General features: G+C 43.0%; 4 protein-coding genes across 4 annotated transcripts; 3 read left to right on the top strand and 1 right to left on the bottom strand.

Annotated features, from left to right (window-relative positions):
- Nucleotides 1–30: 30 nt before the first annotated feature.
- EHEL_100640 (dynein heavy chain) lies at nucleotides 31–9,441 on the top strand (the record flags this gene model as incomplete). Its single annotated transcript, XM_003888089.1, has 1 exon — nucleotides 31–9,441. The coding sequence occupies one exon, from the start codon at nucleotides 31–33 to the stop codon at nucleotides 9,439–9,441; it is 9,411 nt and encodes a 3,136-aa protein (XP_003888138.1).
- Nucleotides 9,442–9,700: 259 nt separating this feature from the next.
- EHEL_100630 (T-complex protein 1 subunit eta) lies at nucleotides 9,701–11,236 on the top strand (the record flags this gene model as incomplete). Its single annotated transcript, XM_003888088.1, has 1 exon — nucleotides 9,701–11,236. One exon carries the CDS (start codon nucleotides 9,701–9,703, stop codon nucleotides 11,234–11,236), a length of 1,536 nt encoding a protein of 511 aa, XP_003888137.1.
- Nucleotides 11,237–11,327: 91 nt separating this feature from the next.
- EHEL_100620 (importin) lies at nucleotides 11,328–14,147 on the top strand (the record flags this gene model as incomplete). The annotated part of the gene is made up of 1 exon (XM_003888087.1): nucleotides 11,328–14,147. One exon carries the CDS (start codon nucleotides 11,328–11,330, stop codon nucleotides 14,145–14,147), a length of 2,820 nt encoding a protein of 939 aa, XP_003888136.1.
- A 60-nt stretch (nucleotides 14,148–14,207) lies between these two features.
- EHEL_100610 (uncharacterized protein) lies at nucleotides 14,208–14,711 on the bottom strand (the record flags this gene model as incomplete). Its single annotated transcript, XM_003888086.1, has 1 exon — nucleotides 14,208–14,711. One exon carries the CDS (start codon nucleotides 14,709–14,711, stop codon nucleotides 14,208–14,210), a length of 504 nt encoding a protein of 167 aa, XP_003888135.1.
- Nucleotides 14,712–14,747: the final 36 nt, after the last annotated feature.

Below are 14,747 nucleotides of genomic sequence, written 5' to 3'. Positions count from 1 at the left end.
TCCTCATATCTGGTCATCACACACCCTCCAATGGACATAAACAATACACTTTACAAGGAAATCAATAGAATTGGAGAGAAGTTGAAGTCTCTTGAAAGCCCGTGCGAATGTGTAATCGACATCAACGGTCGAGCAAGCTTGTATAGAGGTGAGGTTCCAGGTGATGCTGATTGCATGATTAAGCATCGGGAAGATGGCTTTCTAATTTTCAAGGGCTCGCATGAGTTCATGATAGACGCAATGTCTAGCTTCATAATACCATCAATAATATCTAGGGCCAAGAAAGAGGCAATGCCCATTTCGATGGGCGGGACGCTTAGGCTGCTAGGGCATCATGCCAGCCACTTGGCCAGAGCGCTAAACAAGAAAGCTAGCAGTGCAAGACCATGTCTGAACATGGAAACGCAGGATGTTTCCAAGATCTATGAGAAGTATGCCAACGATCTTAAGAATGGGCTTGATCCAGAAAAACTACTTTCGAAGTGTGAAATGGACCTTATCCATAGGAGTGGAGAGCAATGGGTTAGCTGCATAAGAAGGCTGTATGAGTCTACAGGGTCTACTCGAGACGGCTTTTGTGAAGAAAAGGATTTCTGGTGCAGATTCTATATGTCTATGTGCTATATAAGAGAATTCCGAGAGTATGAAGTATTTAGATTTGCTCATGATGTCTTGAGGAAAAGTGGGAGGTTTGTTATTGTAACAACATTGGACAGCTTATTGTCTTCAGACAAGTACTTTGAGCTTGGGAAAAGGCTCTACGGGTTCTATGAAGACATAGACTTCAGCGGGATCTACTTTCCAAAGAGTTTATACGAATTTAAGGATTGTACTATAAATGCTATAGAGATGATCAGCAAGAGTATTGGGAAGCAATCAAAAATGGCTAGAAAGCTAATTTTGGTCCAAATGGACCGCTTGGTCGGGTTAATAATGGACCATGTGAACGAGCACATGTCTATAGGGCTAATAGAATGTTTTGATGAGCTACTTATACGTTGCATAGAGGGGATGTCCTCACTTTCAACCTCTATGGAGGAAGAAGAGTCCGAAGTAGGATCCTTTGAATCGTCATTATTCTACGAGTTCCGAGGAAGAGAGCGCCTAGAACGGTTCTATGCCGAATTTGAGGGCATCAAACGAGTTGTTCTCTTTACCTGGTCATTCAAGAGACTTGGTAAGGTCCTTTTTGACTTGCCTGAAGGTCTTAAGGACAAGGATTGTGAAGCAGAGCACAGAGTGTTACTACAGGAGACTGTACTAGAAGTGGGGGATCCAAGTGACGAGCCTGTGGTAGCGTGGATGGCAAAAGATATTTTTGATCCCGAAATCAGATCGCAGATTTCGTTCCACAGCCAGGAGATATTTGCTTCGGACGTCCTCAATGCAGTTTTTGAAAGGGTGAATGAGGCTGGGCTAGCTCTTTTAGGGGAAAGTGATAGTGAAGTTTTGTCTGTACTACTTGGGGAGGAGGATGGAGAAAGGTTTTCAAAATTGTGCAAGATCATGGAGATGTTCCGTTTCTTCAATTCCTTTGACACATTTTCGAGAAGAACGCTCAACAGTAGAATGATGATTATCAGGTACTTGAACTCCATTGTAAATGTAGGCTTTTCATCTCTTTGTGAAGACTGCTGCAGCAAAGTGCCAAATATCCTCATACTCCGTGACTTGCTTACGGAAGTAGATAGGGTTTTGAGGCTGTTTTTTGGAGAGGTGAACGACGGAATGGTGCATCTATCTGAGATTAGAAAGACAAGGAACTACGTGGAAAGGCAAACAGATGATGTAATAGACGAATGGAGTAGCTGGGTACTTTCGGACGGGTTTTTCTCTGAGAGAGTGGTAAGAATTCATAGGGTAGGTGGTGGCAGAAAGTTCAAGGTTTCACTTGGACCCACTGTTCTAAAGAGGTTAGAAGAGTATCTAGTGATTGTGGAGCTGGAAGATAGTACACATAGGATTACTCAGGAAGTGCGGGAAGCAGCGTTCTTAGCATCCAAAATCAAATCTGCCTACGCAAAGCTTTACGATGGGTGCAATACGATCAACATGATATTAGAGGATATGTACAGCGATATGGATCTGTTCTACGGAGAAGTAGATGCGGTGTTTGCATCCATGGAAAATATCTTAGAGCTTAGGTGGAAGGATGTGAAAGAAACAAGAGAGATAGATGCGCTCATGAATAAAATAGGAGAGCTTGAGAGCAGAGTATATTCCTACAGATTCTTTGTGATGAAGGTAGCAAGAGAGGAGATGAGGGCAGTGTTTTCGAAGCAGATCCAGAAAAGAATGGTGTTTTCGCTTGAATCGAAGGCTTACCTGGAATTCTTCAAGTTTTACGAGAAGAGTATTGTAATACGGGGGATAAACAGATCGATGGGTAGAGTGTTCTTGCAGTATCTCGAGTCTGTGCTTGAGGCACTTAAGGCGGATGACAGCAACTTCTTTATCTCGAGACATCGAATTAAGGGAGGGCGGATAAAGAGCACTGGAGAGTGTTGTGACTTGGTGGGCTTGTTCGAGCCGCCTCTTTCCGAGTACTTTAAGATTCTAGATAGAATATTTCCCTCTGAGAGCGGATACTTCTTTGATGAGATTCTTCTGAGGTTCAATCCTGATGACGAGGCAAAGGCACGGGTGGAAAGCATAATTGAAGCCGTTAGGACGAAGTACAGCACTTGTTTAGAAACCCTAGAGGCTGTTTTTGTTTCTGAGCTTCCCTCAGGGTTGTACGAAAGATTCACGAAGATTAAAGACTCCTGCAGAAGTGTCGAGATGCTAGTGAAGAACATGATTCCCTTCTTTGTTTTTGAGCACTGCATGGATGCTTCTGAGCATATAAAGCTGTTGGAAGCGGCATGCGACGAGGTTCAGAGGTTTGTAGACATAGAAAACTCCAGAGTCTACGAAATGCTGACATCAAGGAAGACCAGTGCTGATGACGCTATGTGGCCAAAAAGAGGCGTTGAGGAATGCGATCTAGTAAGCGAAGTATCTCAGATGATAGAGGTTAGTGAGTATTTGAACTCTAATGAATTCAAAACTCTTGAAGAGCTAAATAAAGCTGTATCTGAACATGGAATGAGAAAGCCAGGGATATCAATTGAACTTCTCAGGAAAGAAAAAGATGCATCTTTGAAAGCAAGCAAGGAGGTTTTGAATGCCTTTTTGAATGAAGTTCCATTTGATTCTCTGAAGCTGATGCGGAAATCTTTGGTTGAGGAGGCAAGGATTCTTGAAGAAAAGATAGACGACATAACCAGAGAGAAGGATGAGCTTATGTTCTGGCCTGTGTTTAAGTCACTCAAAGCCAAGCAAAGGGAGCTTGATGAGAGGATTGGAAGCTTCAACAAGGTCCTTAAGATTGTGGAGCTTCCAATGATTTCCAGCAACCTTAGTGAGAAGATAGATGTGCTAGATAACGAATGGAGCAACTTCACTAAACTTGGGGCATCTCTTAAGGAATATGAGTCCCAGAGGGTATGCAATGTAGACATTCACGAGATCACCTCATTTCTAAAATCTATTGATGTGGACAAGTCTTGTGCAGGATACTACAAAGAGTTTTTGAACAAGATAAGGCATTATGTGCTGGCGTCGAGTTATTTGCAGCATGTAAGAAGTTTCTATGTAAAGAAAAAGTACTTTGACGTGGAGATGGAAATGAAACAGTTCTTCTTTCTGTTCAACAAGGAGGAAATAGAAGAGAAGCTTATGGATTCGAGGATGGAATATGAGGTTGAGAGATACATAGAGAAGGTTAGGGCAGAGGTATCTTTAATGAGGCTTGAGACACGGATTGCTGTTGGGGAGCAGCTGGTTGTATCAAACGTGGACGATGCTATGGATAAGGTCAACAAGCTTTTAGTGGAGCATGATTCAATATCAAGATTCAACAAGAAACACTTTCTCTTTGAAGAGCTTAATGGTGTTAAGCTACTAATGAGCAGATGCCTTGACCTTCTGTCCTGCATTGAAGAGGTACAGAAAGGAATACTAGGGTTTGCAAACGTCTTCTCTGCTGAAATGCTAGAGTTTGAGTCTAAGAGATACTCAATGATAAGACAAAAGTTCTCTGATAGCTTATTTGGGCCGAGATCTTCAGGAGTTGCCCAAAATGAGTATGTTGAGCTAGAGACACTCCTGGCCCACGAAGACAAGTTCCTAGACATTAAGAAGAACCTTGACGACACGACAAGAGGACTCAAGGCATTTCTCAAAAGATGCAGAGAGGAAACACCCAGGCTTTACCTTGTTTCTGATGACGATCTTATCAAGGCATTGAACAGTAGGTCTTACTATAAAGAGATAGTGAGGATGATGTTTAATATAGGGTCTGTCATAGACAAGAACGGGAATGTTATAGGGTTTGAAAGCTGCGGAGAACGGGTAATGCTGCGGAAGCAGATCCCGATTGACCAAAGCATTGGAGGCTTTGTTAGGATGCTTTCGGAAGAGATTAGGAATACCCTTAAGTCTTGGTTCTATGAAAGCCTGGAAGACATAAAGGAGGGATGTCCATCAATTATTTTGGACCTGGTTACTGAATTCAAGTACTTCAGCATGAAGGACTGCAAGATGACGCCGAAGCTTAGGATGCTTGAGAGAGAAATGAAGAAGCATCCCAATGGAGTGAGCCGGCTGTATCCAAAGCCGGTTATGGTAGATGGGGTGGTTTACATGGATTCCATTGAAAAGACAGAATATGGCTTTGAGTATTATCCGCCGACAGACATTGTATTTACATCCTTAGTGTGCCGTGTGATTTCAAGCATAGTTGTCTCACTAAGGAGTTTGTGTGGCGTGATTCTGTATGGAAGAAGCGGGACAGGAAAGACGGAGTCGGTGAAGTACTACTGTAGACTTGTTGGAAGGCCTGTTTTTGTATTCTGTTGCAATGAGGGATGTGAGCTAGTGACGCTTCGGAATGTTATTGAGGCTGGGGTTCTAACCGGATCCTACCTATGCTTTGACGAGTTTAACAGGCTAAGCTCGGAGATAATGAGCGGAGCCACAGAGCTTATTCTTTCGAATAGGAACAAGACGAAGTTCTTCCTCACAATGAACATAGGGTATAAGGGGCGATACCAACTTCCCATAAGTCTAAGGGGAGTGTTTGGGGAAATAAGGATTGACGTGCCTGACACGAAGGATATCATCGATCACTACTGTGGGGAGATTTCTGAAAAGATATACCAACTAATGTGCAAAGTGGAGGCAAGTGCAAGTAAGCAAGAGCATTATGACTTTGGGCTAAGAGCAATCCGAGTGATTGCAAGGAAAAGTGGAGAGTTTGAGATTATGAAGTCGATTGTCTACTTCTACATGGCATGTCTTCTAAGGAAAGATAAGGCCGTGTTTGTTAAGGAGATGAAGAAGGCCTTTGGAACGGAGGTAGGTGTAAATCTTTCGTACAAGGACATGGCGATGTACGGATTTGAAAGCGGAAGAGGTGTTCTTATTGTGGGGAGAAACGGTGTTGGGAAAAGCAGATTGATAAGAATGGTCCGAGATGTAAGGAAGGCCATATGTTTCTATTACAACCCAAAGAACATGGGAAGAGTGTTTGGGTGGCGTGACGACCTCACTGGGGAGTGGAGGGACAGCAAGTTCGTCCGAGACCTAAGGAGAAACATGCACAGAAAGGAGGAGTGCTGGTTTGTATTTGACGGGATTGTGGAGTCTTTTTGGATTGAGGATTTCAATTCGATACTGGATGAAAACAGACTGCTGTGCTTAAGCTCTGGAGAAAGAATCATGATTCCAGATCACTATAGGTTTGTGTTTGAAAGCACGTCCACGGAGAAGCTAACGCCTGCAACATTGACTAGGGTATTTCTTATATACATGGAGGAGGGCGAGCCTTCCTCTGCATTAAGTGAACGAGACGCTAGCGATTCCGAGAAAGACATAAAGTATGATGGGAGTAAGGTTCAGGGATTTCCATTTAGGAAACTGACTTCAACGGAGGAGCAAAGCTTTTATGCAGGGAGTATTGAGGCACTATCAAGCGATGGAAGAAGGGCTTTCTTCATAAGAGGAGAGGAGGGTGTTGGAAAAAGATCTTTGGTTGAAGAGGTTTTTTCCGATGACGTCACTGTGATTGAAGGAAAGGTGCTGGAGGCCTCGAGAATGGAAAGAATTCTAGGGGAAGATAAGATAAAGAGGATGAACGGAGAGAAGGTGCACGATGTAAGATCTGTGGTTTACATTGAAGGATTTGACTGTACAAATGAAAACCTAGTAGAGGTGGTTAGGGAATATAATGAGTATGGAAGAGTCGGGGAGCTGGAAATAAAAAACATGGTTCTGATCTGTGGGATTGATGAGAAGAGAGGGGAGGATGCAGTTTGCAATACAGCGGCAGAAAGATTGAAAAGGAATATGAGATCCATATTTGTAGAGGCGCCAAGGAACATATCATTTTTATTTGGGGAAGAGATCAGAAAGAGATTCAGAGATACAAGGCATTTTGGGGACACTATGAAGATTTTAGAAACTGTGCTGTTTGCCTACAGAAGTCTTGGGGTCTCTCTCGGGAAGGCTATAGGGTTCATTAGGACATTAAGAGACTTGTGCATTGGAGAAGAAGACATTGCGAGCCTAATGTACTTTGAATCGAAGATTTACTTTGGAGAGTGTGTGCGCCTACGGGATGAGATACAGAGGATATTTGGAAGAAAGGTTGATGAGATTGAGTTTGATCTTGAGACAGGGAAGTTTAGGAAGGCTGGGGAGAGTAGTGATGTCTCATATATAGGGTCGATTCTTCATAGAGGATACAACGTTGTGATTGAAGGACCTAAGATGTCTGGAAAGCACTGGGTGATAAAAGAATGTATGAGGCGGATGAAGATAAACGTAAAAGTAGTTGGGAGCTCGGATGAAAAGAAGATTGATGGGCAAACAGCATTCCTCGTAGAAAATGGACATTCTCTTGGAAGAAGTATACTTAGCCGGTGCATGGTGTTTAAGTTGGCAAGGGCTACCTATTATTCTGTAGACCTACTCAAAGTTTATAATATGGTTGCCAATGAGAACATATCTCTGGAAGATGTATGGAGAAGATGTCTTGTTCCTGAGGTTGGGATCTGCATTGATTCTGAAAGCATTGGAGCATTGATTGAGACATCTCCTTTGATAATGAATGTTGAGGAAGACGGGCATCCCCCTTCGTGTCTTCACCCGAATGTTATAACAACAAGCTTTTTCTGCAAGTCTATTGGATTTGTAGAGAGCTTTGTCCGGATTTGCAAGGTGCTCCGAGAAAAGGAAGCTAAAAGGAAGGAGTTTCTGATTGGAGGATTAGGAAAGATTGAAGAGTTCAGAAAAGAGGCATGGGCATTGGGATCTGAGTCATCTCGGAAGAAGAAGGATCTGGAGGAGCTTGACTTGAAGCTGGACAAGCAGCTTGAGAAGATCATTAGCTCTCAGAAACAATTAGAAGATGAGAAGAATGTTGTTGGAAATAGGAAAAAAGAAATGGAAGAAGCACTGAAGATAAACCAGAAGAAGCAAGAGATGATAGATAAAAGGCTAGAGATAGCCAAAGCACTGCTGGAAGAGTCAAGGAGAAGCATTGAGGAGCTTCCTAAAAGCAGTCTGTCTGAGATAAAGGTGATGATAAATCCTCCTGAAATAATCAGAAATACTATTGAGGCGGTGTTCTGGTTGGTGGAAGGAGCGGCCAAGGGAAACGCAGAAAGGATTGAATGGAGGCGACTGATCCAGTTTATGAAGAGAGAAGACTTTGTCTCGAAGGTTCTGAACTGCAGAAGCACTGCCATTCCCAGTGCCCTCGAAGAGCTGATATCTGATCCGCTGTTTACTTACGAGAAAGCACAGAATGCAAGCAAGGCTTGTGGGTCTCTTTTTATGTGGGTGATAGCAAGGTGCAAATATGCCAAGATTGTGGAGGAGATATTGCCGATGGAGGAGGAGATAGCAGTGCTTGGTGGTAGCATCTTGAGAAACAGAGAGAAGATTGAGGAAGAAGAAAAGAAGCTTAGTGACATTGAGGGCAGAATCGAGGACATGAAGAACGAGTATAATGCATCTGTGCTCAGGCTTGAGTCCATAAAAATAGAAATATCAACTGCTGACGAAAAGGCTTCTCTCGTCAGTAGGATTATAGAGGAACTATCTGACGAGATTGAAAAGTGGAAGAGAATGAAGTACATGTGCCCTATAAGACATATGCTTACGAGCACAGACTGGGTTCTTCGTCACAACAAGAACGGCTTTGCCCATGGAGGCAATGTCTCTGAGCTTCTTAAGGCAAGAAGGTTTATTTGCACAAGTCTCGAAGATAAGAACTACCAACAGATTCTGTCAAATTGCAACTATTATGGAAATGATGTTATTGTTTACGGATGCGACCGGTTTGATAAGGACGTATATAGAGCCTTAAAGCAGCAGATGGACAGTGCTGCATACTCGATCATACTAGTGTCAAATTCAGGAACAAACTTTTACAAGGAGTACACATTCAACTGCGAGTTTACAGAGAAGTTTGAGGCTGAGGAATCTAGGAGTCTAGAAAGGTCTGAGGAGAGGCTTCTTGAATTGATAGTTGGGCATGCACCACTTGATGAGATATGCAGGCATAAGAAGGCGCTAGAGGAAGAAAGAAGCATTGACAGGCGGCATGCAAGGAAAAGGGAGATCTATGAATTTCTCAACACGGTGTTTAATAAGAAAAGTAAGGTCTTCTTTGATATATATGGAGTGCATCTTTCTTTTAGGATCTACAAGGAATATGTGGAGAATGTGTTGTTCCCGATTTTGTATGGCAAGACATGTAATGATAGCACTAAGGATATGTGGAGCAGTATAATGGACACAGACATAGGCCTTTTAAAAGACATGATTTCAAGCGATGTAGACTTGTTCTACTCGAATTCGCTTCCAGACACTAAAAGTGGATATGCAGACATCCTGTGCGAAATAGCCAGATACCCATTCGACTATACACTTGTAATTGCCTGTGACGATGCAATACATATGATTGAAGAGAAGATAGAGATAACTTCTGTGATATCGGCTGGACCTAAGGAAAATAATGAGAAGATCCGCGAGATGCTATCTGAGAAGTCCCAAGAAAGCAGAACCTATCTAATCAAAAATATCCACTTCCTAAGGAATATTAAGAAGACAGGGAACAGCAGGCTAATACTTACGATTGAGGAGGGTAAGAAGCACTCTCTGATGGAGGACACCAAGGTTGTTTACTGTAAAAGATGCGTGGCTCGGGAGGCAGCTGACCTTGCTCTAATTTCCGAAGGAGATTCTGAGCTGGTAAGGTTCCATATGGAAATGGCAAGTAGGAGTAGCCAGTTTGGGCTGAAGGATCTGCTTCTCTGCACTGAGAATATGAGATATTGCGATAGAGAATATCTGAAGACCATTGTATATGGCAGCAGAATCGATATGTGAACCTGTAAATAAAAGCACTTTGTATAGAAAGTCTCACCTGATGAATCTATTGAGAAATCTGGAAAATGTAAAGTACTCCCTTTCCTCCATGACTTTTGGGAGATCGATTCTGAAAAGAGAGCCGCGTCTTCTAGGTGCTATGAGAGAGATCTGCTCACACGTTTCTTTCCTAGCTCTTTTAGGATATGTCCTGGGCTCGTAGTTGGTGAGGTACTTTTCTTCTGAACCTTTATCGAGCATAAAAATTTTAGGCCCAGATATGAACCAGCTTTTTGTACAGACAGAGAAGATAGCGGATCCTCGGGAGGGAAAGCTTCAGGTGGTATCGAACATAGACGTGTGCACTAAGATAGCCGAGTTCCTGGAAAGCACGCTAGGGCCCTATGGGATGGACAAACTGTTCGCAGGGAAGGAAATTGTGGTAACGAATGACGGGGCAACGATACTCAAACACATGAAAGTAAAGCATCCTGTAGGGAAGCTTCTAGTTGGGCTGTCTGAGTCGCAGGACAGCGAGGTTGGGGACGGGACGACCAGTGTTGTGGTTCTAACTGCAGAGATATTAAGCTGTCTGAAGTCGCTTATCAAGGACAATTTTGATCTTGAATCCATCAGAGAGTGTCTTTCTGAGCTTAGGGCGGTGTGTATTGGGCATGTGGAGAAAATAAGTATGGAGGTTGATGACGAAATGCTTTACAAGATGGCTGAGACTTGTGTTACCTCCAAGAATATCAGGCATGAAAAGAAGTACTTTTCACGGATGATAGTTGATACAGTAAGGCAGGCAAAGACAGATAACATGGAGTCTATTGGAATAAAGAAGGTGCAAGGAGGAAGCATAGGGGATTCGATTGCTGTGAACGGTATTGCATTTGAGAAGTGCTTTACTTATGCAGGATATGAGCAACAGCCAAAAAGAATTGAAAACCCAAAGATTGTGTGTTTGAATGTGGAACTTGAGTGGAAAAGTGAGCGTGATAATGCAGAGATAAGGGTTGGCGGTGTTGAGGAATATCAAAAGGTTGTTGACGCAGAATGGGCTATTATCAGGCGGAAGCTAGATGAGATAATAGACAGTGGGGCGAATGTGGTTTTGAGCTCGCTATCTATAGGGGACTATGCTACACAATACTTTGCAAGGCATGGAATATTCTGTGCAGGAAGAGTTTCGAAGGATGATCTCAGCAGGGTGGTTGGATCGTGTGGAGGAAGAATACTTGGATCTACGGATTACTTGGAAGGCAGTCTGGGGTCGTGTGAGCTCTTTGAGGAAAGACAGCTGGGAAAGCTCAGATACAACTATTTTGAAGGGGGAGGGATGCAGGCATGCACCATAATACTTCGGGGGCCTGGGCAAGAGGTTCTTGAGGAGATTGAAAGGGCTGTCCACGATGCAATATGTGTTGTCAGGACTGCCCTAAAGACTAGAAAGGCTGTTTGTGGGGGAGGATCTGTTGAAATGGAACTATCCAAAGCCGTTAGAGAGAAGTCGATGGAATATGGAAACAAGAAGGTGTTTGTTGCAAAGGCCGTGGGACAGGCGTTTGAGAAGATTCCTCTCCTTTTGGCCAGGAACTTTGGGTTTGACACCATCAGCGTAATTCAGGACCTCCGAAAAAGACATGCCAATGGATCTGCCTATCAAGGAGTCAGCATTGGAGGAGTCCAAGACATGAGGGATCTTGGTATATACGAGCCCCTTGAGGTCAAGAAGAATATGATCAAGGCGTCCCTCGACGGAGCAGCCTCGATTATCATGATTGATTCGACCATCATGGCTGAGAAGAGTCAATAAAGATATTTCGAATAGCTGTGAATCTTCTTTTTGTATGGAGACTGGGAAGAGAGATTCCAAAAATTTTTCAAAAAATATCTGGGATGCCCTCATGAGAGAAGAAACACGCCAAATATTTCTGCAGACGATTGATATTGATCTTGGAAAGAGAAATGCGGCGGAGTCTATGCTGATGAATTTAGAGAGGGATCCGGAGTTTGTGATGTCTCTTCCGCACACATGCATGAAAGATTCTGATGCCATACTGAAGAGAATAGCAACGATCTACTTCAAGAATGCAATAATCAAGCAATGGAAGGACAGCACGTATTCTGAAGTTCGGAAATATCTTATAGAAAACATACTGGATTTGTTTTTGTATGGAGACGAGATAACAAGAGTGGCATACGATGCAATTATTGTGCATATCTTCAATACGGAGAAGTTGAATGAGTTGAATGGGCTATTCCAGAAGGCGTCCGAGCTTATGAAAAGCGCTGACACAAACAGCGTTTTTACTGCGTTGAATATGTACGAGAAGATATTCGATGCAGAGAAGATAAAGTATAATCTTGAACAAGTTCTGGGGTTGATGTACAATACTGCAGGAAAGGATGTCCTTGAGAAGGTGTACGAGTTTCTAGAGGCGGGGAACTATGGGATGGTTAAGATTGGGATGGTTGTGCTAGCGAAATCCTACTGTTACTACTCGATTCCCGACTTCCTTTCCGCAATAGGCACTTTTTCATATGCATTCAACTTGTCGCTCCGGATTTTGAATCTGAGAGGTACTGATGAGAATCTACTTGAAAGCAGAAAATGGGCAGCATACTTTATGTACAAGGCCTGCAGCAAGGGAATCAAGAGATTCTACAAAAACAACGAACTCACCGAGTACATTACCGACATCAACAGATTCCAGATGATATACACAACATTCATCAAGATCATCCAAGAAAGATCGGAGGAGACCACGGACATTGAGCTGTATGCCATAGACTTTTTTGTACTTCTAACATCGAACTCAGAGTTTTTTCGTTACATGGAGCCTGATCTGTTTTATCTTATTTCTGGATACATTCTGCCAGTGTACTCTCTGTCTGATTCGGAAGAGGACGACATTGAGAACGATCCCGATAAATACTTGAGGGAGAAATACAGCTTCTTTGGAAATGACCTAAGAAACAGCCTTAGTATACTGTTTTGCGATATCATATCGAAGGTCAAGCAGAAGGAAGAGACCTTCCAGGGTATCATTAACTACCTTGTCTCTGTTCTCGGGAAGTGCAAAGAAAGCCCGACGCCTGACAATATAAGGTTAGCATATGGATCTCTCTTCCTGTTAGCAAAGATAAAGTCGACACTGCTGAGGAAGGCTAGGAGCGTGGTTGTGTATGTTATGGTGAACCATGTGATTCCCTCCCTCTGTGGAAACTCGCTGGCCCTAAAGTCTCAGGCCTGCTACTTCCTGTCGGAAATACAAGAGGACCTTCCCATCAACACCATAGTATTCGAGGCATTGGACAGTGTACACAAACTTATGAAGTCTGATCACAAGGTGCTCAAGGTGGAAGGCACTCTTGCCATGTCATTCTTCTTGTTTAACGAAATGGCCTCTGAGAAATTCAAGGAGCTGATCCCAGAAACAGTAGAGTCCATACTAAGCCTCTCAAACATATATGACTTTGAGTCTCTTACAATATTGCTCGACTCGATTATCGGATACTATCCTGACGAAATATCGAAGTATGCACCGGAACTTGTCCGCTCAATATCAAGAATCACCCTGTCGCATCTGATGAATGAAAGCGATGAGGGGGAAAACAAGCTGTTGGTCGTTTCAGGCTTCCTTAGAAGCATGGAGAATCTTGTTCTATCGCTCAATCAAAGATCACCCACACTTAGACATTCATACATGAACTCATATGATGTACTGTCCTTCATTCTAAAGGAGGAAAAATCAGACTTCTACCACGAGGCCCTGGACATACTCAATGCCTATGTCTTCATGATCAAGGAGATAGAAGGATCCATGTGGGGCCTTCTGCAGATGATATTGAATCTCCCTGCAGACGAGGTAGGAATATATTCCGAAGAAGTGGCTAACCTGATTGACAACTTCATAACATATGGAAAAACAAGCATTATTGATTCAAACATACTGGGAAGCATCTACTCTTTAATTTCAAACTTCTGTTTATGCAACGAGGAGAATCTTTCTGACGAGGAGTTTATAAGTGGATGCCGAATTATCGAATCGATAATTTTGAACATAGGAAACGAAGTTCTTTGCAAGGACCCTTCAAGGTTGTCTTTCTTCATTTCTGTTGCAATGTCTAGCGACAGTATTGACGAGAGTAGCGCAGCAATGGTATATGCACTTGAAGTTGTAATGAATTGTTTTATTCTGAGGCCAAGTGAAACCATCCAAATTCTTAGAATGCAGAAGTACTTCCAAACGTTCTTTGAAAAATTCTTTGAGCAGAAAAGCAGGTTCAAGAGGGTTCATGACAAGAAGATATGCACCCTGTTCGTGGGCACGATTTGCAGACTTCAGGACGGAACTCTTCCGGAGCTCGACATCCACAACCTCAACAAGGTTCTTGTGTCAACAATCACCACACTCCCTGCAGCTATAAAGCTCAGAAATCAGATGAAGGAAAACGAAGACGCTGCCATGTCTTCGGTAGATTCAGAAGAAGAAGATTATCTTGATGCAAGCGATGATCTTGATACCATGGATATCTTAGAAGAGGATATTTACTTTGAGTCGGCCCTGGACCACTTCGAGCCATTTGGGTACATCTCTTCCATACTCTCTTCCCCTGTAGCTGGGTCCTATGGAGAGAAAATTATTTCTGCAATGACCAACCACCAGAAAGAGTCCATCTCTACTGTCCTCAATGGAGAGAGAGTTGTCCAGAAAATATGAAGCCATATTAAACCACCTACTCCAACTGCATCGACGCAATAAAAACTTAAAGAGAATCACTCAGGAAGTTCTGTTGGCCCCGCCTAGATGAACATTGAATATCCTATTTTTGTTGAGCAAATCGTCAGCAAGGACATCAAGATACATGAATGTCCTATTGTTCTGGCTGTCAATGACAGGTATCTTTCTGAAGTCCATAAGAAATGATTTCGTCAGAGACCTGTAATCGTCAAACCTCTTGGAAAGCCTCAGGTACAAGAGAGAGGCTGCTATGAGACAGACATTGCCACGAAACTTCTTCATCGAAGAATCCTCAATCCTGGGTTCAGTAGGCCTTAGATTCTCTAGACTTATGGCAATAGCCTCCTCCTTCATGGAAATTGCGCCCATTTTCTGGACAAGACATAGAAATCTGTGGGGCACACCCCTGACCAGACCTCCTATGGAATCCAAGGTGCAGATACTCTCAACCACATCTGATTCTGTAAACGATCTCATGCTCTTGAACTCCTCCGAGCTAAGTATCTTTTCTCTTGTCATTCTATTGATGCCTTTGTATTGCATATGGGACAGCTATACACAGACTAAAATATGTTTGAG

Source organism: Encephalitozoon hellem, chromosome X (genome assembly GCF_000277815.2).
Source record: "Encephalitozoon hellem ATCC 50504 chromosome X, complete sequence".
NCBI lineage: Eukaryota > Fungi > Microsporidia > Unikaryonidae > Encephalitozoon > Encephalitozoon hellem.
This window is presented reverse-complemented; position numbering and strand designations above follow the sequence as displayed.